Source organism: Barbus barbus (assembly GCF_936440315.1).
Source record: "Barbus barbus genome assembly, chromosome: 15".
Classification (NCBI taxonomy): Eukaryota; Metazoa; Chordata; class Actinopteri; order Cypriniformes; family Cyprinidae; genus Barbus; species Barbus barbus.
In genome coordinates this window covers 21595001-21618692 of record NC_136743.1, presented here as the reverse complement: position 1 = coordinate 21618692, position 23692 = coordinate 21595001, and the positions used below count along the sequence as shown (strand labels likewise).

Below are 23692 nucleotides of genomic sequence, written 5' to 3'. Positions count from 1 at the left end.
TCAAATTTGAAGATGATACGATTAAAACTGTAGGAGGAGTTCGTTAAAGTACGAGGCCTGGAAATGGCAAAGACTGCACAAAAATCGTACAGGAAATTCAAAATAATGCACTTCCTGTTGGCAGAGGTGGGTAGAGTAGCCAAAAACTGTACTCAAGTAAAAGTAAAAGTACTTGTAGAAATATTTACTCAAGTAAAAGTAAAAGTAATAGTCTGAATAGTTACTTGAGTAAGAGTAAAAAAGTATCGGATAAAAAAAAACTACTCAAGTAGTTAGTTACTAGTTACTTTGGATCATATACTGAATATAGTCTATTTTTATTTAGATATATAGATATTTAGATACAATTTACACACACACACACACACACATATATATATATATATTTATATATACATATACATACACACTGCCGTTCAAAATATTTTTTTTTTTTAATGTAATTTATTTCATTAAATCTTAATTTTTATTAGCCTTTACGCCAGTCTTCAGTGTCACATAATCCTTCAGAAATCATTCCAATATGTTGATTTATTATGAATGCTGTTCTTTTAACCTTCTATTCATAAAAAAAATCCTTAACAAAATGTCACATGTTCCAAAAAAAACTGCAAATCCCTGTTGGAAAAACCAGCATATGCTGGTATAGGTATGTTTTGAAGCATGGGATGCTGGTTTGAGCTGGTTTAATGGTCCGACCAGCACATGACCAGCATGTGACCAGCATAAACCAGCATCCCAGCTTCAAAACATACCTAACTAGCATATGCTGTTTTTTTCAACAACACTGATAATAAATCAATATATTAGAATGATTGCTGAAGGATCATATGACTCTGAAAACTGGATTAACAGCTGATAAAGATTCAGATTTGCATCACTGAATTAAATTATATTTTAAAGTATATTAATTGTTATTAATGAATTATTAATTATGTATTATTTATATAGGCTATGTATCAGTGGCGGAGCGGGGGGGTGGCTAATTGGGCTTAAGCCCCGAATGTTTTGTCAAAAGCCCCGAATCTTTTAGGTTTTTTAAAATAACTTCAACTTTGTTTCATTTCCTCTCAGTCTTTCTGACAGGAGCGGCAAAAAATTAAACAAAAGCTCTATTACCGTGCGTGGTGTCGGACGGTACTCCACGCGTCCGCACGAGCGCGAAGGTGAGCGTGGCAAAAATGACGTCATCACTCAGCTTGTATGAATTTGAATTTATATTGAATTTTTTTTTTTTTTTTACTGAGTAACTATCATCATTTTCCCAGATAGTGTATAGATTTTTTAGCAGAGGTGGGTAGAGTAGCCAAAAACTGTACTCAAGTAAAAGTAAAAGTACTTCTAGAAATATTTACTCAAGTAAAAGTAAAAGTAATAGTCTGAATAGTTACTTGAGTAAGAGTAAAATAGTATCGGATAAAAAAAACTACTCAAGTAGTTAGTTACTAGTTACTTTGGATCATATAGGTACTGAATATAGTCTATTTTTATTTAGATATAGATTACATTTATGTAATGTGTATGTGTATACACACACTGCCGTTCAATATATATATATATATTAATGTAATTTATTTCAGTGATGCAAATCAGAATTTTCATCAGCCTTTACCCCAGTCTTCAGAGTCACAAAATCCTTCAGAAATCATGTTGATTTATTATCAGTGCTGCTCTTTTTAGCTTTCTATTCATCAAAGAATACTGAACAAAATGTCACAGGTTCCAAAAAATATGAAGCAGCAAAACTGTTTCCAACACTGGTAATAAATCGATATATTATAATGATTTCTGAAGGATCATATGACTCCGAAAACTGGAGTAACAGCTGATGAAAATTCTGATTTGCATCACTGAATTAAATTATATTTTAAAGTAAATTAATTATGTATTATTCTATAACCTCTGACACTGAAACCTCTGAAAACGCCTCACATGACTGCTCTGAACATAACGAAACAATGCATATTGACGGATCTTCTGTTCTGCAAAATGTAAACAAATGTAGCCTATATTTTTGCAAGAGTAAATATTGTAAAAATATGAATATTAATTGTGTCTAGAACAGGCCGCGGGCCGCTGCGCAGAGCTAACGCGGGTTCCGCGGGTGTTCATTTCATACTCTGTGACAGCTTATTTAATGTATAAATTATACATTGTATTTAATGTAAGGTACATGTACAACAAACTGGTAATGTCGTGGCCTGTACCTGTGGAACAGTAGACAGCACACGCGGTGTTCATCTAATAAAGATCTTCATATAGCTCTAGCAAACAAGCCTTTGCAGATTTGCTTTCAACTGACTGTAGATCCAAAGCCACATCTTCAGCGCTCTTGATGTTCTTAAACTCTCTGTTATCTGAGTGAGAACCGCTTCAGAGACTCAGCGCGTGTGGCAGGGAACTGAACGAATCATTCAAACTGATTCGCGAACCGATTCACTGGTTTGCCAACTGGTTTGATAGAGCCTTTAAACAGAATCGACTCAAAAGAATGAGTCATTCGCGAATGGGCATCGTTCATTGCCCAGAGAAAAGTAGACGGCGCGTTTGGAATAAACCGAAGCATTTTTAACTTGTATTGCATTAAGATACAGTAACGAGAGAAGAGTCGCCCACAGTAACGAAGTAAAAGTACAGTTTTTTCTCTAAAAATATACTTGAGTAAGAGTAAAAGTACCCATTTTAAAATATACTCTAAAAGTATTAGTTACCCAAAAAATGTACTCAAGTAAATGTAACGAAGTAAATGTAACTCGTTACTACCCACCTCTGATTTTTAGGCATTCTATTATCTCAAACAGCCTGAAAAATAGTGCATTTAGCTGACGTAATTGGGAAAAAATCTCCACGGGGGAGCATGCCCCCGGACCCCCCTAGGTTTGGGCTAAGCCCCGAATGTTTACATCGTCTGGCTCCGCCCCTGCTATGTATATAACCTCTGACACGGAGAAGAGAGAAATCTCCTCACATTCCTTTGGAACCGACAGCACTGTTCATCTAATAAAGATCTTCATAGCTAGCAAACCATAGCCTTTTCAAATTTGCTTTCAACTGACTGTAGATCCAAAGCCACGTCTTCATCGCTCTTGATGTTCTTAAACTTTCTGTTATCGAGAGAACCGCTTCAGACTCAGCGCGTGCGGCAGGGAACTGAACGAATCATTCAAACTGATTCACGAACCGATTCACTGGTTTGCCAACAGGTTTGTTCGAGCCTTCGAACAGAATTGACTCAAAAGAATGAATCATTCGCGAATGGGCATCGTTCATTGCCCAGAGAAAAGTAGACGGCGCGTTTGGAATAAACTGAAGCATTTTTAACTTTATTATTACGTATTGCAATAAGATACAGTAACAAGAGGAGAGTCGCCCACAGTAACTAAGTAAAAGTACCGTTTTTTCACTAAAAATGTACTTGAGTAAGAGTGAAAGTACCCATTTTTAAATATACTCTAAAAGTATTAGTTACCCAAAAAATTTACTCAAGTAAATGTAACGAAGTAAATGTAACTCGTTACTACCCACCTCTGCCTGTTGGGCTTTGGATTTTGTACCAAGAGACGTTTTTGTAGGTAATGCTGGGTTACACGTGTGTACCGATTTTCATACATGTACGTAAAACGTAGCCCGAGGTGCACGCCATTTAAATTTTACAGGTGTCGCTATCGAGCCATTTTGCCACACCCACTTCTGGTGCTCGGGCCCTAACTAGCAATTCATCATAAGTGATTTATCACAGAGCCTTTTCCTTTCCTTTAAGAGTACATGTCATGGAATAGTTTATAACCAATCAGAATCCCAATGCTCCCAATTATTTTTTAACAAACTTTCGGTAGTATACATTATGGTAGCCATGTATCAGTCATGACATAAAATAATAATCAGCATGTCATATCAAAAATAATTACAATATCACTGGTCCTAATAAATTGCACCATCTGATTTGTAATTAGTTGAAAAGAAACATTCTCACCTGCCCAGAGGTCCTCTTCAGTAACTGCAGGTATATCTGCACAAAGGCTCCTGATAGAGCCCTCGTCTCATCCAGTTTCACAAACATTGGACAGCCAAATCTGAAACAGAACAGGATGATAAAACCTCACTAATTGCATACAAACTCTACTGGATTTAATTCTTCCCGTCATGCCTGATTCAGATTAACACTAAATAGATGCCTTGTGTTCATAGCCTAAAGGTCTAAAATCTTCCAGCTAACCTGTTATTTTAAAAATCAGACCATTTCCGGAGTTTTGAAGATGGGCAAAACCAGGTGCACAAAGTTGTGGCTAACTCTGTTATTGCAATAGACTACACTGACAAAGTGGGTAACGGTGAAGGCCGGTCACACATAATAACGAGGATTACGCCAGAGACAAGATATTCCACCAAGCAAAGGGTTCTGAAAGTAGCAGACTAGACACATTTTACGCTTAGTTAAAGATGCATGCTTTGCCACACTGTCAGCACAAATCTAAGACGACACGGGAGGACGGGAATAAGAAACAGTCATGCAAACTGCTTAAGTGAGGTGGAGGAGTTGGACTCCTGAATTTGCATTTACACTTTTTTTTGCTGTGTCTTTAAAAAAAACATCTGAAATCACTTTTGACCAGAAAACATTATTCAAGAAAATGGTATTAAAGAGGGAAGTAACTGTACACGAAAACCTTAAATATATAATACAGCAATTGTTTTTGACTTGGTCTAGCTTACAGGTGCATCTCAGAAAATGAGAATATGGTGGGAAAAAGTTCATTTTTTCTTGTAACTTATTTCAAAAAGTGAAACTTTCATATATTTTAGATTCATTACATATAAAGTAAAACACTTCAAAAGTTTTTTAGTTTTAATTTTGTTTAGAGCTTACAGCTCATGAAAGTCAAAAATCAATATCTCAATATTAGAATATTTCCTAAGATCAATAAAAAAATAAGGAATTGCAAAACAGAAAAGTTCAAGTTCTTTAAAGTATGTTCATTTCTGCACTCAATACTTTGTCGGGGCTACTTTAGCACAAACTCCAGCATCAGTGAGGAATGGCATGGAAGCGATCAGCCTGTGGCTCTGCTGAGGCACTATTGAGCCGTCAGCTCGTCTGTATTGTTGGATCGACTGTTTCTCATCTTTCTCTTGAAAATATACCATAGATTCCATATGGGGTTCAGGTCAGGCATGTTGGCTGGCCAATCAAAGACAGTAATATCATGGTCAGCAAACCACTTGGAAGTGGTTTTGGCACTGTGGGCAGGTGCTAAAGTCCTGCTGGAAAAGCAAACCAGCTTCTCCATAAAGCTTGTCAGCAGATGGAAGCATAAAGTGCTCCCAAATCTCCTGGTAGACTGGAGATGCATTGACTTTGGACTTGATAAAACACAATGGACCAACACCAGCAGACGTCACGGCACCCCAAATCATCACTGACTTTCAGTAATGACCCTCTGTGACTTCCCCTCTTTGTGGAGTGTGTCAATGATTGTCTTCTGGACCATTGCCAAATCAGCCGTCTTCTCCATTATTGTGGTTTCAAAGAACAAGAGATACCCAGAATTTATACTGTAGGGATGGTCATTTACTGAAACTCAAATGTAAATATTCTAATATTTTGAGATACTGATTTTTGACTTTCATGAGCTGTAAATCAAAATTAAAACTAAAAAACTTTTGAAGTGTTTTACTTTACATGTAATGAATCTAAAATATATGAAAGTTTCACTTTTTGAAATAAATTACAAGAAAAAAATAACTTTTTCACCATATTCTCATTTTCTGAGATTTCTGTACTTCAGGTTCCCAAATTCCATTCGCTGTTGAAGTCACCTTTCCATATATGAAAACAACAACATCCTACTCTGGGTGGCACTGCTAAACTATGCAGAGAAAGTGGCAAGTTACAGGTCAGTTTGTGTGCATCTGTGCATGGCAGACAAGAACAGTATCTTGTGTCAAATTACACCAATACACCATTACACTTATTAGGAGTCTTGTGTTGAGGAAAACAAGCAAAGGAATGAGGGTGGGAGCGTTCATTCTTTTGTCCCAAATACCACTGTGCATGTTTCTGCAAGGTACTTCTACAACCATTAGATTAAGTTCTTGAACTTGAGTGGCATTCCAGGGGCCTGTACCATGATGGTAGATGAACAAATTCAGAGTAATAGGATAGGTTTTGAGTTGACAAAACCAAACCACTCTAATCTGACTTTGCTGGTACCATGAAGGTGATCATCAACTTTCTCTGTCAACTCAGGTTTGATCCTGAGTTAATGGAGCGCGTGTGACATCAGCGGCGAACAGCCAATCACAACACCGAGCAAGTGTGATTCACTTCTCGCGAGAGAGCCAGCGAGATTCAAAACGCTTTTGTTAAAGGTTAAGAGATTAAAGAATATGAGGAATTTAAATGCATTTCCACTGAAGTACTTGTCCATGAAAGAGGACAAATAAAGGAAATGATCTTGCTCTATCAGTGCAGTCACAAGTGAAATTTATATAGTTTATATAGTTGATAATATACAGTGATAGAGACTCAAACATGTAAGGTCATGTAGCCATTTTTAAAGTGTTATCTGTTGATTCTCTGATTATCTCAGATTATCTGTTGACCACTTATTTCTATTACCTATGATCTGTATATATTAATATTCATTTAAAATAAATGCTTTATAATAATTTTTAAACTAAAAATGCTTGTGTGTAATGGAGTAATAATAATATAAATCATATGTAAATTGTAATTATCATTAAAGCCAGACAATATTTATTATTATTTTTTATTTTTTTTAAAAGGTACTTCAGAGTGACCTTTAATTTGTAGGAAGAGAAACTGGAGGAGTGACTTTTTTTTTGTGTCAGACATGTGTCACTTTGCTCACATCTGATTGGTCCAATTTCAGTTTGAGATCTCTAACCCAGAACATAACCTGCCCCGGAGCAGGTTAGCGGTTCAGTGCAAGTTACTGTGGCAATGAACGCAGCTAAAACCCTAAACCGTATGGTACCTAAAACCCAAGATTGGTGCAAACTAAACTGAAACTTACCTGGCTAGCCAGCTAAACCGACTTCATGGTACAGGCCCCAGGACTTTCTTCAAGTTACGTTGCCATACCAGTAGGTGACGACAAGGGACTGTCTTTACAAGTGAGTCATTAAATTGTTCACTTAACAAATAATTAAAAAATGCAATCAGCATGGCTGTAGTCACGGGTGTGTTGATATTTAGAACAACAGCATTCTTGCTCATACAATAATACTTAATAAAAAAAAAAAAAAGATGAATTGCTTGATGTATTCCCCAGTTGAAAGCGTCTGCTAAAATGATAAATGTAAATGTTAATTATGGCGCCGATAGCCTTGTGGGTAGCGACTTACAGCGCTATGGGTGTCCCGAGTTCGAATCCCGACTTGAGGACCTTTTCCGATCCCGCCCCCCTCTCTCTCTCCCACTTCGTTTCCTTTCAGTTATCTATCCTATCGTAATAAAAGGCAAAAATACCAAAAATTAATCTTTAAACAAAAAATAATGCTTAATTATGGCCAAAAAGGTCAGAAGAAGTGCAGAACAATAGGAGGTTCAGATCACAAAAGACAACATTTAACCTAGATCTTACATCACTATCACAAATTTAGAATTAAGATCATCATAACTAAATCTCACGACTGAAAAATACCAATTCTCTCTCTGAAAATATACCAGATGTCCAGCTATGTGGTCATGGAAGCTACTGTTGCACGAAGTAATGTTGAACAAGGACACAGAGAGGGTTACTGAGTTTACTGTTATGTTCTGTTTTCACTGTACCAAAAAAAAACAAGTTCATTCTGAACAATCTCTTCTGGGATTTTCCCTGTAATTAGAGAGTTGGAAGTTGCTTTGCCATTTAGGAGCTCATGAATAATAAGAAAATATCATACAATAATTTAAAGCCAGCTAACCAAACTCTTTGCATAAAGACTCAAGGAGTAAAATACCCAATGTGTGTACAACCTACTGAATGGATTGTGCTTGTATAAAGTAACCCTTTAATTACAATCCACAACCGTTGCTATAGATGGCTGGCAACAAACCCTTTAAAAACAAGAAAGTTTCCATTAAATCACAGTGACTCCACCCATGCTGAACTACAAAGAGCTTTGTTTTTACACTCACAGCTAATTGCTGAAGTTCAAGTTGCGCCGCATAATCAACTACAGACTGAATGTATAGTGCACAGTCTAACTTTGCTTCATCTCAGTTTGTTTAAACTGTTTTTCAAAGCAATCATAAACATAAAATGGTTTTGGAGACACGCTGGTTGTGACTCATAATACCAGGGACCATACCGGATTAAGATTTAATTACTCGGTAGAGTCTCTGAATAATACATGCACAGTCAGTGTCAACTAAGGTGCTGTATTTTTACACCTGTAAACTTAGAATGAGTAATAAGGTTTTACATCCAGACATTTAAGAGTCATTTGCAATCCTTTTGGGACTGCCAAGAAGTGGAAAAACATTTCAGCAATATGTGCTACCACTGAACTGACAGGATTGACAGGGCAAAGAGAATATATAGATTGTGACTGTGCATGACATAATCACCTAATTCTGTTCAGCCAATCTAAGATTTTGGGAGGGAAATCCACTACCACACCTTCTTATAAACAGTTTTGTAGATCTGCTACCATTAAAAGTTCTTAAATGTTCTTGACTTAACCCTATAAAAAGCCTCAAAAGCATATAAAAAAGCATCAAAAATATCTTAATTTGTGTTCGGAATATGAACGAAGGTTTTACAGGTTTGGAACGACATGAGGGTGAGTAATTAATGACAGAATTTCCATTTTTCAATGAACTATCCCTTTAAATGTTGTGTTTTCTATCATTTTTATACATCAAGCTTGTATGGCTCATCCAGTATGATACAGTGAGAATATGGAGCTCACAAAAGGAGAAAAAAAACACCTCAAATTTAACTTACGCTTTAGGGGCAAAGCATATAATTCAATAAAATGATGATGTACAAATAAGCCTTCCTCAAAAGCCGGTTGCATCCTGTTTGATGCATTCTAACTAGAAATCATGTATGGACAATCAGTGGACATTTGAAGATTAATACTGGAAAAAGGCCTTTTACTTGCGAAAAAAAGTATTAACTATCAATAAAAGACGAAGGCATATAGAAGATCGCTTTCAACAGGTTTTTTAGCAAAGTTTGGATGAACGTTGGCAATTTTTAGAGGCCTTAGAAATTCACATTTCAAATATAATGCTAAAGGATTCTTAGGGTTAAACATATATTGCCATATTCCTATGACGGTTTCCTACGATCATTATCGGCACTCCCTGAACTCCCAGTACAAAGTATTCTCACAAGCATCCGCCTACATATTATTAATGTCACATGACTAGATAAGTTTGAACTTGATCATTTTTTGTAGATTATGTAATGTTGATATATTTGATAGAGCTGATAACATGTAAAAACTGTAACTTGAATGCAATGTAAGTCGCTCAGGAAGGGTATATTTCACTGTAGTTTCACTTTTAATCAAGTACAGACTTCCTGCTATAGTTCATTTTGCAAAGCATCTTTCTGCAGCACACTGTGCCGTTAAGACTGTTGACGGGAAGCTCAGTTTGATTACTTCCGCACTCCAGGAATGGTTTCGCTGTCACTTTCTTGCTACTGCCTGTATAAACTTAAAGGCCTGCTGTGGCATTTCACCAAATCCAAAAAAGTCATCCAGAACATACTGCTGCATAAATTAAGGAAAAATACAACAATACTCAAAAAAAAGAAAAACTACTAGAGCTCATGGCTGCCATAGTGGCTATCACAAATTGCACATTACAGCAAACATCTCTATTACAGGATTTTACTTTCATCTACTCTTCAAGAAAGAGAATGAAAATAGCATCTGAGGAACTAGCTCGTGTTCCTGTGTCAGTGTCATATTTAAAAGACAAAGCATTAGAAGTAGCTCAGATGTCTTAAGACAGCAGGGCCAACTACAGGGCTATCTGTTGCTGAAGGAAGCTGAAATCTGTCAACCTGTCACTGGATTTCAGAAGCTTCCACCGCATCATTTCCTCTCTTCCTTAAAGCATCTCAAACAAGTGTGTAAGTCACATTAGAAAGCTGAATGAGTAACCTTAACTCCTGCATTGCAAATGTTGATTCACTCTGACAAAACAAGTACCAAACCCTTGATGACTATATACTCCCAACCTACCAAAAAAAAGTCAAATCTCTATATAAGCTAAGTTTAATATGACCGTACGTTTTCTTGATTGTTGATCTTTGCACACCATATCCCCAACTGCTTTCCAAAATACTGACAAGCTTTCTATGAAACCTGTGGTTGATCACTAACAAAAGTTATAACTTTATTTTAAAAAACAAAATAAAAAAAAACGTTCCTACATTTTTAACGGTATTGTAGATTAGAAAGCATTAGAAATTGATTCATATATATTCGTTATTTTGCAAACAAACTCCTGAGGTGTTAAGCAGTAACGTTATATGGTTATTAATGACATGTTAATGTTGGTTAAGTGTTACCTTATCAATAATTACTGGAAAGCGTCTAATAATAATACTATAACACAATATTAACCAGACCAAACTGTATTAGGAGCCTATATTAAAAGTCACATGTTTAACGGTTTACTGGGGTTTATTCTGCAGTCAGCTAAGTTAACTAACATTAGCCTGTCAAATAACCCGCTCCAGTCATTAACTTTGTGCTTCACTGCATGTGTTTACTACCTGATCACCAGCTATCTTTACACGCTTCACAGATCATAAGACGTGAGATAAAAACGCGTGAGTCTAAATTCATCTTTAGCAAAAAAAAAAAACACACACATTAAAGAGTCATAGTAGCTCGCGAATGATCCGTTTTAATCTCGCCTGTACGGAGTAAGTTAGTGAAATGCTGCATTCGTTAGGCTTCTATAGTAAACACACCACAGATGAGCGAAGAGCAGTTTAATCGTTTACTCACCGGTGGAATCCCCATCATCATCATCATCATCATCTTCATCATCACGCACGATTCAGCCATGAAACTCCGCGGGGAAAATCCAACATACTTCGTGTCATATAAGCCAGCGACAATGCCTTTGACATCTGCAGGATATCTCCAGGCACAGCTAGGCCATTTTCCAGTGTTCCACAGAAGTGGAGGAAGAAGTAGTTTGTGCGACAGCTCTCTTATATCCCTCCCCCAAAGCTTTAATGGAGAAGGTTACTACGAACTGCAGCAAGGGTGGGACATTTTGGCTCAAGCTACGCTGAAGCGGCGTGAGATTCCCACGCTAGCGACTTCCATTTGAGCCAAGATGGCGTCTGTTTCGTAACCTTGTATGGTAAGCGTGTCACGGATCCCAAGGAAACATTACCGCGGGGCGGCACCCGAGTCCGAGTGACGTGATTACAATGCAACAATGTATCCAACAATTGGCATTTGGCAATGAACTTAACAGAAATAAACAGATCTTATCTCAGATCTTGAGCAACTGGACAGTGCGAGTATTTAAGTACACATTAGTTTGATTCGATATTTCAGTTTTATACATTTTAAGCATACATTTAAGAAGTGTTGCTGCAAATATCTGAATTAATTTCCAAATGTTGCACTGTCATTTGTTATTGATAATTTCTTTTCATTTCTTCCACTGTGCTTTATATCATGTTAAACTTTCAGAGCTGTTGGAAAGTTATTTAAATTCCTGAATACTTAAAAAAAATGATGGAGAAATTGCACCAACCAGTTGCTTTTTCAAAAAGCATTCCAGTTAATCAATATGTAAGCTCCAATATTTAGTTCATACATAAAAATGTATGTTTATATAAACCTAAATATAAACCTTTTAAAGATGTCTTAAACCTAATGAATAGAAAGGACAGCACAAAGTTGTCTGAAAGGCAGGGTTTATTGTCAACAGTGCAATTTGCTTGATACAAGAGTGAAACTAAATAAATACAAATATGTGACAGCAATGTCAAGAGAAAAAGAATGCGTCTCTGTGGTACATAAATGCATCCCTAGCCTTCACCTACTGTGCTGTGGAAGACTTGACTCATGGATATTAATTAGATTAAGTGATTGGATGCTCCAGGAAGGTTACCAAGCAACGTCAAAAAACAAAAAGATTAATATTCATGAACTATTAATATTCGTTTATTTCCTCAGCCTCACTCTAGAGCTACACCAAGCGTTCATTGCGTCAAGTAAACAAGGATTTAAATATTTATGCACAATATGTTTTAATCCTTTTTATACTTAAAAACAATTAGCCTAATGTGTTTCGTTATGGAGTATGCAATGTAGTCACTCTGTGACACTGTAACATACTACACTGCACTGCTGTATAGGTTTACTCTGAAACAAGGAATGTGATGAGGGCCTTACTGAATATCCAGCATCTAAATAAGCAAATAAATAAACGTGTTTAACTTGTTTAGCTTAAATCTCTGCAATTAGTAAAAGTGGAAGGTGTAAGTGACAGGCTCTTTCAAGACCCTTATTGTGTCCAAAATGTTGCATAGAGATGGGTTGCATTATTAATACCAGAAATAAAGAATTGGATGCCAGGTGTGATTCAACTGAGATTCACAAGACATTCAATATTAAACTATTAAAGAAATTGGTCTCATATTGGAGAATTTGATGGCAGAATGTCTACTTTAGAAAAACACAAAATGATGGCAGAAATTAAACTGCTATTAAACTACATATTATATCAGTTCCTTTTCAACTAATAAAAATGAATGCAAGCAAACAAAGTTTGCCTTCATATAAGCAGGCTTTCAAGAGCTATGTTCCACACTCTAATTAAACTGATGGAGGTAAATGCCTATCTATATTCTGTGAAAAAAAGCCTTAGAGATGTAGCCCCAGCTGTTAATGGGACAGAAGAAGAGGATGAGCAGAAGGAAAAGCAGCATGAACGCAACACTCACAGATGCAGAGATGATATTAATCAGAAACGTCACTACAGTAACATGTTCAGTGAATAGATATACAAAGTAATGTAACATGGACCTAATCTTTGCTTGCCCCATAAGGACAGAGAATATAAAACCTTCAAAATATTTGTAATATTCATAATATTTATAGTTAATAATGTAACCTTTCGGACTACTTTTTGATTTCTTTTAAATTACTTTTGATCTAACATAGATTTGAATGTGATCGTTGTTTACTACATTAATAAAAAAAAAGAAAAAAAAGAAAAACACACATATATATATATATATATATATTCTATTCTTTGTTGTCAACATCATCTAGTTCATTAAACAGTACATTACATCAGTTTCAACTATTAATGAAATCATAAAAATGTCAAATTAAAACAATAAAACAATTTAAAATAAAAATAAGCAAAAGAAAACATGAAAAGATGAAAAAAACTCCAATGTGTCATTAAATAATAGAAATAATCATTTAAAATCTCAGGATGTCAAGTAAATATATTAGGTCAAGGGGTTCAGATGACAACAATTTCCCTGCATTATATGAATAAACATTAATAAACATGAAAACAGAAATGACATAATACAAGTCCTCCAGGTTTGAATTATTTTTGTGCAGACTTCTAGAATCAATACTTAGTGATGATGATGGGATATAATGACATGACATATATATGACATTTTACATAGTATTTATTAACTTGCATAATTATTCATCTCATACATGGTCTAAATGATTGAGTTGTGCTTTTGTCCCCAAATTCAAATATCTGATTTTAAAAGGGTCTCTTTAAATCCCCAAAGAAAACAGGAGTCTTTTAGCAGAGTCTATATTCATATTCAAGATTCCTAGCAATCTGTCAGCTATTGTATTGCACAATCAATCACAAGCTCTCCCTGATGTTCTCTCAACAGCTCATTTTATGTCTGAGACTGGAATTTGGTACATAATTTACACATTAGGGTCTTCGCTTTAAATTTCTCTTGCTCCTCATTTGAGATCTCACGGAATAATATAAAGTACCCATCTAGAACAACAAACCAGGTTCAACCACAATCGTTGTGATTTTCTGAACCATCTTAACCTGACCAGGAGTGCTAAGTTCTCATTCAGCTAAATCAGCAAAAGCAGAACATGATACCTATCATAAACAGGCAAAAAGTCTAATTATGCTGAGATTTATTTTTCTTCTCTATAGATATGGGATGCCAGATGATGAGATTTTCCCCGTGACTCTCTGACTCGTGGCTTCTTGTGAATTGGTGAGGTCAAATTTATTCAAAAATAAAGTTAAAAAAAGAGATCAAATACACAGTAAAAACAGTAATATTGTGACATATTGTTACAATTTAAAGTAACTACGTTCTACTTAAATATATTTTAAAATGTAATTTTTCCAGTAAAGGCAAAGCTGAAATTTCAGCCTGTCTTCAGTGTCACATGATCCTTCAGAAAATACATTCTAATATGCTGATATGCTAAAAACAGTTGCTTAATATTTTTGTGTAAAATGTTATGCATTTTTACTTCGACGAATAAAGTTGAAATAGAAATCTTTTGTAATATTATAATTTCTTTGCTGTCACTTTCGATCAATTTAATGTGACCTTGCTGAATGAAAGTATTCATTTCTATTTTTGACTATTTTCCCAAACTTTTGAGCAGTAGTGTACGTCTTCTACAATTAAATCCACTGCAGTAAAACGGGCTGTATAGAGCATATGTTAAGGATACATACTGTACATTTTAAACTAGAAGTAAAACTAAATTTTGAGTTCAGTGTTTAGATGAAAACACTATTCACTCAACAAATTAAATGAAAATATATTTAAATATTTATATGTACATTTAAAAAAAACTAACAAATTATACATTTTACAAAATGGGGGTAACATTACAAGAGAAGAGAACAAGGTACATTAAAAAGAGAATTTATTAAAATATTTTCTTAAATATTTTTGTCACTGATGCATTGACATTGTTTCGTTTCAATGCATCAGTGTTCCAAAGCAATACAATTTTTAATTAATGACAAGGCTTTTTTTCTTGCAAAATATTGTAAATACTATTTTTTTACACAAAATATATTATAAACACAAATATGTCATAATAATAACTTGCAGTGTATAAATAAAGTGACCTTTCCTGTGTGTGCACTGCACTACCTACGCATTGTCACACATTCTGTCACAGTTATCTTTCATGTGCTATCACACCATGTAGTCAATTCAACCTTCATGCAGGCTATAAAATAAATAAATATCTGTGATATATATATATATAAACATGTAGCACTCACCAGAAACTGTATTCAGTTCAGAACAGTTTGTCTGTTTTAAAAGTTCAATGGGTGCATCTCAACAGGTGAGTCAGTTCAGCTAAGATCCAGCAGATGGCACAGTGTTGTCGTTTATGCATCATGTACTTTCTCCTCTGTAAGTCTCTGATCGCCGGCAAAGTGCATGGCCCTCCATTGTCTTGAAGTTGGACCATTGTTAAAATTGATTGGGCCTGTCTGGTCCCATTATAAAAGGTTGAAGAAAAGCCAAGATTAGAAGTCAGTCTTTCAGTCTAACACCCCTTTTCCATCTCTGCAATGAGCCACTCCAGCTTGCCAGTTAGCAGAAGCCCAAAGTGCTTCAACACCAAAGCCAAATCCTTAGAGGGCTGACCCAGACATAGCTCTGCCTGGGGCCCTACCTGCTCCCCCTGCTGGACGAGACAAAGATGGACAGAGAAGGAAAATGGTGTTTGAGCTAAAAATAGTCATAGCATGTTGAAGCAGGGAAAAACGGAAAGGATTTTTACAGATGAAAATGACTGAGATACTTTGGAAGATTACTGGGTCATCGCTGAGATCACTGAAAACACCAGCTTTGATTCTCACATGAAGTAGGTTCATTATGTTTTGCAAATACATCAGAAATGAGCAAAACTACAGTCCAGCATCTCCAAACAGAACGTGCTTTAATCTAGGAGTGGCGGTATGTATATTTTATCAGCAGGGCATGGCTGTAATGCACTTCAGAGAGCACTGTGTTCCCATCATTCTCACGGGTCAAACATGTCGCTATCTTCCCTTCTTTCCTGGGGAAGGAAGGCAGAGGTCACCAGGACTCAAAGTCACCAAGATGACGTGACAAATCAACAAAGATTCCGGGAAGGCAGGATATTTTCATTGACAACTACATAGTACAACAACCACATTCAAATATGGGAAAACATTCCTTTTACGTCTTTAAGCTAAAAATTTTTCCAACCAATTTCTTTTCACTTGCTCACGTAAAAATAAAATTACATAAATTTAATTACATTAAATTACAATACATTATTAACCTATTAGTTTTGAATCAACAATTACAATTAAGTCTTAAGATTAAATAAAAATAATATTAATAAGTACATATTATGCACATATTTACAAATATATTCATATACATATATATATATATATATATATGATTAAATAAAAATAATATTGATAATTAAATACGATACACACATGTAAGATAGATAGATAGATAGATAGATAGATAGATAGATAGATAGATAGATAGATAGATACTAGCTAAATATTACAAAATTATATATATATTAGTGCTGTCAAGCGATTAATCGCATCCAAAATAAAAGTTTTTGTTTACATAATATGTGTGTACTGTGTATATTTATTATGTGTGTGTGTGTGTGTGTATGTATGTGTATATATATATATATATATATATATATATATATATATATATATATATTTATTAATAAATAAATAAATGTGTGTGTGTATTTATATTTACATAATAAATATACACAGTACACATACATATATAATATAAACAACAACGTTTAATTAATCCCGATTGATCGTTTGACAGCACTAATATATTTTTTATTAAGGGTTTAGATGCCTGGTATTACTGCATTTATTGTAGTAATTAAATTGTTATGTGAATTATTAGATTTTTTTCTCTGGTTCATTGATTGATTGTTGACTATTTATATTTTTAGATAATACAGTACATATACAGTAGACTCTATTTTAGATGTATTTATTTTTGTGAGGTCAGATGTAGTCAGTCCTGTGGTAAATCCTATGCCCTCATTCTTCATTCTGCAAGTCAATATCTGCTCCTATGTGAGTGAATTCCTCAAGAGGCTCGCAATCTGTCTGCATGCCTTAAGTCTTTGTGCCAATATCTATCTGAGCTGCAGCACAAGGTTGAACTGGTCGTTCTCACCTCAATGTGGAGGAGTCTTACTACATGCAAGTAGTTGTTGATACTGTGTTCCAAGCGCTCCAGCAGAGTGAGTCCACAGCCAGGTTGGCTGAGTGTCCTGGCAGACCGCACATCCTGCGCTAGAGTCCCCAAAGACAGCAGGATCTCAGCCCTCTGCTCATGCACCTGGAACACACACACAGGTTTCTCAAAGAGTGTGTGCCCGAGAGCAGCGTGAGTGGGTTGATGCTCTAATGGAGGGAGTGTGTGGGAGTGGGCTGGATTGAACGACTCACAGATTTTCTCTCCCAGGTTGCTTTGTGAATTCTGATGCATGGTAGTTTAATATCAGACGGCAGAGCATCTACAGCACTGCAGACTACCTGTAAAAGGAGTGAAAACACAGCCTATCAAATGTCTCCCCGCTGCATAGACAAGCAGAGGTGTAGACGCTGAGAAGTCAGAGCGGCAAACTGTCAAGCAAACACAAAGTCAAGTCAAAAAGATAATGGATGATGCCAAGATGGAAGAAGACAGTAGAGAATCAAACCAGACAGTTAACATGCAAATAGCTAGGCTGACAGATATCTGTCAAGTGAAGCACCATGCAAACATCTAATGAGACCGAGCTATTAATACAAAAACAGTAACTTGGTATTGATTCCAGCAGTTTTTTTTTTACTAACAACAACACAAATATATTATGGTGGAGACTTGAAAAATTATTCAATAGATTGGAGGACTTGTATAGCCTAATTCAATTGAAGGTTATTTGATTTGATTTTAACACAAAATATAGGCTCCTGGAACGCCGGTTCAAGTCAGATGAATATCTTCTCAGACCTTGTGCTTAAATAAAATGGCTCAGCTGTCCTTGTAATATGATCTCTCATGAGTTACTATGGTGTAAGGTAAGAATTTAAACATTGTGCCACAGAAAAACATCCCAAAGGCCCATTTTACACCAAGGATGAAAACTACAGTATAACGATAGCAGCATAGAGTAATCACTTTCTAAATGATTTTTTTTTTCTAGCTGATGAATGGTAAAAACATCAGAATGGCCAATCAGAATCTATCCTGCTTTAAAGAGCTCAAGCATTTAAAGTGGAAAATGACACAACTGCAGATTGTGCTTATAAACACAATATTATGCGTTGGTGTGGACACTGATATAGTTACCATTATAGTTATCGTTCTTGGTGTAAATGGTCATTAAAAAAATAGAAAAACCTCAAAGTAAAAGAATTTTTACATCTGAAGTAGATTTCACAATCTTACCATTTCCACTTGTAAGTCCTTCACCTTGTTCATCATTCTTCTGGCCTCGCTGTCACACACAAAGTCAATTGGTCTAGTGTGAACGTGAGACAGTTCAGAGACAACCATGCTGAACACTACTACCAGCACTCCTATAAAACAACCAATCCAGTGAGAAAATGTGAGTCTGTAATGTATTATGTGTCTCTGGGGAATACAATAATGAATTACGGTGGTAGATACGGTATTAAGTCACAAATGTACAATACTCAATAACACTTTACAATAATTACATTTACACTATTGCATTATAAAATTATTAAATAAAAAGTTAATAGTTACATGAAACGGCTCTCTTTAAAACATGATTGTGATTGGCCGCGGCACTGAGCGCTCAAATATTTTTCTATAATAAAGTGCAACAGCACCTGCCCACTTTTTCAAAAACCTTGATTACAGAAGTATTTTTCCCCTTAAATTTTCCCGAAGACATTAAAATAATGTCTGCATTAAAAAGTTATAAGCCAGGAACCAAACCAATCAGCTATGATTAATCACAAGATTACAAACTTCGATTTTAAGCAAAAAAAGTATTTGAAAATCGGACAAAAAGACAAACGTATGTGTACTTTAATGAGGGAAAGAACTACAATCCCATGAAGCATTGAAGACAACAGCAAATTCAAAACAATTGATGAATATCATTTCTAAAACTATTGATTTAAAGATGTTGATTATGTATACAATATATTTTATGCTTATTGCAAATTATGCATATTATGCATACAAATATTTAAGTGGTTTGATCGCATAAGTAAAACAGATGCTAGCGTACTGGACGAAAAACATACTAGCATATTAGTAGTATGCTGGTAAGCTGTACCAAATTAATTTCTACTCTATATCATTTACAGTGCTTCACTGGAATGGGCGTTTCTTTTGGTGCAGTTTGCTTGTCACTGATTAGTGGTGATTTCTCTGTTGAATCATGGGTAATGTAGTTTTCAACCAGAAATTCTGCTGTTAAACACAAATATAAAAAAAGAGAATCTTTTTGAAATAATGTGGGTTGATAGCTTTAACAAAAGCATATGCCATTTATTAGCTTGTAAACCTGTAAGCTACAAGTATGTTATTGTTAAAAATCAATTGCCCAATGGAGAAAATGAATGGGATTTTTACTTCTGGAATCCAACTGTTGCACTCTACCCAACTTATTTAGCAAGTGAGCTATTTTCTGTGAATGTGGGAGACTTCAGATTCATTAGCCGCTATAGGTAAATAACTAGAAGAATAACAAAGTGCAGTAAATGGTAAAAATGGTGAAAATTATTGTTACAATTTTAAAATTACTATATATGATGAGAAAGACCAGTTTGCAATATCAGGTAGGCCATGCCCACTGATATAAGTTGGATAATGCTAATATGTAATGTTGCCCATGGCAGTTTGCTACAGTAGCCTAATTTGGTGTCTGTAGTATTATTTTGGCTACCCAGCAGGCACACAACGTCATAAGACATTGATATTTGGTTGAATTTCCGTGCGATGTCAGGTGACAAAAATTAAATGTCAATTCAACGAGTAATGTCAATGTTAATTTGATGTCCAATACTGATGTCAGCTGACGTTGATATTTGTTGTTTTTAGGTTGTGTACACAAAATCCAACGTCAAATTATCGTCAAATACTGACTTCAACCCAATTTTCATTCTCAACCAAAATGCAAAATCTGTCTGCCGTCATGTCCATTGTCAACCTGACATTAAATTGACATCCTGTGTCTACTGGGTAGAAGTTCAGGGCCTTTATTCCAACGCTATCTCACGGCAATTTGTACGTATTTTACGAGGTGGCTAATTCGTATGAATTCGTACGACCTCACTTGTACGATTTAGTACGATTTGTCTAAACCCCAGTGATGGGTAGGTCATTCGTACAAATTCATACGAATTGGCAACTCGTAAAATACGTACGACTTAGCAAAAATCGTATGAATTTGTACGAGTGAGGTCGTACGAATTCGTATGAATTAGCCACCTCGTAAAATATGTACGAATTGCTGTGAGATCGGGCTGTGTATTCACAAAACATCTTAAGGCTAAAAGTAGCTCATATCTTATTAACTTATACAGTTTCTGATTTAGGAGAAAATCTTAAAAATAATGGGCATGTCAGTCCTATATTCAGGACTCCTATATTTTTGCTCTAAGAGTATTCTACAATGCGTTTTGGTGCTAAAACTAGCTCCTAAATCTCTGAAACGTTAGGAGTAGACCAAACCACAAACTCCTAAAATGGCTGTTGCCGGCAGTTTGGTTTTGGCGGTTATCCCAACTCTAGATTTTCCTTCGATAATAGGCCTATCCTTGTTTTCATAAACCAGTTTTGGGCAAGAAGTAACAGCTGTTCTCGCATCCAGTTTGGTTTTCTTATACGTTTGCATGTCTTACTAATCAGCCATGATTATTCTACTCCGTTAATTAAAAGGCTGTTTATAAGCATATCCGCTAATTGTTTATGTGAAGCATAGGCCTACACGTAAGAGGCTAACAATCAGCTGAACATACTTGTTTAATTTAGTGACACTTAGCCTTGACACTTGACACTTTTTAGAATACGAAAAACGCATGCGAAAAATTTCAGACTCAATGTGCAATGGCCTTTACTCTTATAAGACTTCTCTAAGTAAAAGTTTGTCTCAGCAGCTTTGTGAATAGGTTTTAAGTGAAAACTCTTAGCTAAAAACCTTTACTGCTATTTAGGAGAACTCATAGTGGTAAGATTCATAATTCCGTATTCATTTTATTATGTGTTATATTCGCAATTGTGGATACAGCTACCGGAAACCAACAATAAATAATTTTTCATTAGATTGTGTTTTATTAACGTCTACACCTAACCCAACCCTAAACCTACCCATACAGTAATGGAGATAGCCTACATTAAATATTGTTGTTGGACGCAATATTGATGTGCGCATGCGCAGTAAGCCCTGGTAGGAAAATCTGATGGGTAGGATAAAATATCAGGACACCTGTGAGAGATACAAGACGATACGGACGTGTTACACAGTATCTAAACTTCCTAACAGTAGACTTTTTTTTTTTTTTTTGCAGTGTTCATTTTGTTACAACGATTTCTGCCTTAATGTCCTTTTAGCTGAAGTTTTAAGATAATCAGTCCAATATTTCATGTTCATGTACCCGTGCAAACAGCTGGTCATTACAGTAAAAATTGGTTTATTTCAATGACCCAAAATTGATCAGAATTTTCAAAATAACTGCGCAAAAGTACGTTTTTATAGAGAGAGAGTTTTAAAAGCCGCTTACGCTTATCTTCACGACCAGTTTTGTAAAAGGAAGCCGTCATTCATGCGTACTTACTTAAATCCATGCCCTGTTACAACATGAGATCTTCATGTGCGTTGCTTTCCATTGGCGAGCGTCTTTTTTGAAGAATAAGTATCGAAAACGCCCACCGAGATGTGCGCTCCTAACTACATTGACTACATTCATCATGTGCATCGCCCCCACACTTTTTGACTTCTGAATCTTCCTTTCCCGGCTGGGACATTTGTTATCTCGTCTCTGAACATGCCTCACGTCCCTGCAGTGAGTCACTGCACACCCAAGCCAAAATAAAAGTGAGGGTAACCCTGGGGTTGTAGTAGATGCAGTTCTAAATAAATGCACATTTTTTTAACAGACTTTTGAAAAAAAAAAAAAAAAAAGGTAGGCTAAACAAACAAAAGTTTGGTTCAGGTTAATGTTTTATTATGTGATAACTCTGAGTTCAGTGGATTGCCACATTCAGTAGGACATGCTTTGTATGTATTCCTTCATTTATTTATACCTCCACACATTTTCACACTTCATATTTTACTTTTTATATTTTTATTGATGTCATTGATTGTCCTAGTAAATATTTTCTGTTTTATTTAATTTATATGAATAAAAATGTCATTGTGTACATAAAAAGTGCAGTATTCTATTTACTGTCATATGTACATTTACAATATGCATTACATTTGAAAATTTCAACCCACAAAACTGAAAAGTTTAATTGTGCCTTTTTGTAAGTAAAATCAAAGTGGTGCCAAAGTCACCACCTGTATTGATTTTACTCTTAAAATATTTAATGTACTTACTAATATCACAGAATAATAAAAAAAATGTAATATGAATAAGTGTGTAACAAGACAGATTGATGGCAACAAAAGGTGTTATCACTCTACCTATTTGGATGTTATCATAATGATACAGACATGTTCAAAGGGATCTCTGTGTTTTTAAGTGTTTAAGGGCTTAAAGAAAGCAGGTGTGTGTATGAATCAGCAGAGCTGAATGACTGTGCTCAGACGGCCTACTTTCATGACCAGCCTTCTGGTGTCTCTGTCCCTTTGCGAGTTATCATAAATATTTGTTTTATTCAGCTCCAACATATATCTTTGCCAGATTAAACACACACACACACACACATGTTTACTTAGCTATCTAAATGGGGACATTCCATAAGCGTAAAGGTTTTTATACTGTACAAACTGTACACACACACACACCACTAAAATGAGCTTCAGCAGTAATTTCATTTCACATTTTTCAGTCACAACACCTGTCACCTGTATGGCTATAATGTTCAAATGCATGCACAGATGTGTTCAAATGCATGCACAGATCTTCCTAACAAAACACCTGTTGTCTTTGGATTTGGTGAATTGTTGTAAACATGAGGAGATCATAGTTCATTCACTGTTTATTTGCTGCAAATGTGAACACTGAGCCAGTATGGTGATAGTTATGTTTAAATACGAGAGAATGTTTGTTCTGAACATTAGCACACACTGAAATTAGAGGATCTCACCACCCTCTCTCTTTCGCAGTGCAGAAACAATCTTCCGCTCAGTCACCCTGCAGCAGCCCACAAGTCACAGCTGTGAAAAATCAGGATAGAGCAAAAAGCCTTGTCTGCAAGCCTTGGAGTCGCTGTGATCACGACAAGCTCAGAACACCATCAGTAATGATTACAACACCACACATATATGTCAAACATGTTCCATAGTTGATCATCTTCCCCTTTGTGGATGGATGGATGGATGGATGGATGGATGATCGGACAGATGGATGGTACTCACTAAAAATAGTTGGGTTAAAAATGACCCAACAGATAACCCAATGGTGGGTTACTATAGCACCTACCTAATGTTGGGTTATTTTAACCCAGTGGGTTGGGTAATAAGTTGTACCCAATGCATTGGG

General features: G+C 35.6%; 3 protein-coding genes across 6 annotated transcripts in view; 1 reads left to right on the top strand and 2 right to left on the bottom strand.

Moving 5' to 3' along the window:
- The window catches only part of LOC306881204 (zinc finger FYVE domain-containing protein 9-like), a 35476-nt gene extending 24157 nt beyond the window's left edge, over positions 1–11319 (bottom strand). For 2 of the 3 annotated variants that reach the window (XR_013785130.1, XM_079435156.1), the window contains exons 1-2: positions 10987–11319; positions 3974–4073 (exon numbers count right to left, since the gene is read on the bottom strand). The gene's annotated coding sequence lies outside the window, so the exon portion shown is untranslated. The remainder of the gene's footprint in view (positions 1–3973; positions 4074–10986) is intronic. The other variant, XM_079435157.1, reaches the window with a different exon arrangement.
- Positions 11320–14879: 3560 nt separating this feature from the next.
- On the bottom strand, positions 14880–21970 carry LOC306880766 (uncharacterized protein). Of its 2 annotated transcripts, none has more exons than XM_079434511.1 (5): positions 21821–21970; positions 18456–18586; positions 17471–17557; positions 17196–17360; positions 14880–15675 (listed from the first exon to the last, which is right to left on the bottom strand). In XM_079434511.1, the coding sequence occupies exons 1-5, from the start codon at positions 21828–21830 to the stop codon at positions 15535–15537; spliced, it is 534 nt and encodes a 177-aa protein (XP_079290637.1). In that variant the 5' UTR covers positions 21831–21970; the 3' UTR covers positions 14880–15534. The 2 variants fall into 2 exon arrangements, with proteins under 2 accessions (XP_079290637.1, XP_079290638.1); XM_079434512.1 differs by having other exon boundaries at positions 18456–18504; positions 21821–21959.
- Positions 21971–22232: 262 nt separating this feature from the next.
- Positions 22233–23692, top strand: part of LOC306881373 (chloride channel protein 2-like) — a 66214-nt gene continuing 64754 nt past the window's right edge. Inside the window, exons 1-2 of the mRNA XM_079435455.1 lie at positions 22233–22263; positions 23317–23450. Coding sequence (XP_079291581.1) covers positions 22257–22263; positions 23317–23450 — 141 coding nt within the window. The 5' untranslated portion in view covers positions 22233–22256. The remainder of the gene's footprint in view (positions 22264–23316; positions 23451–23692) is intronic.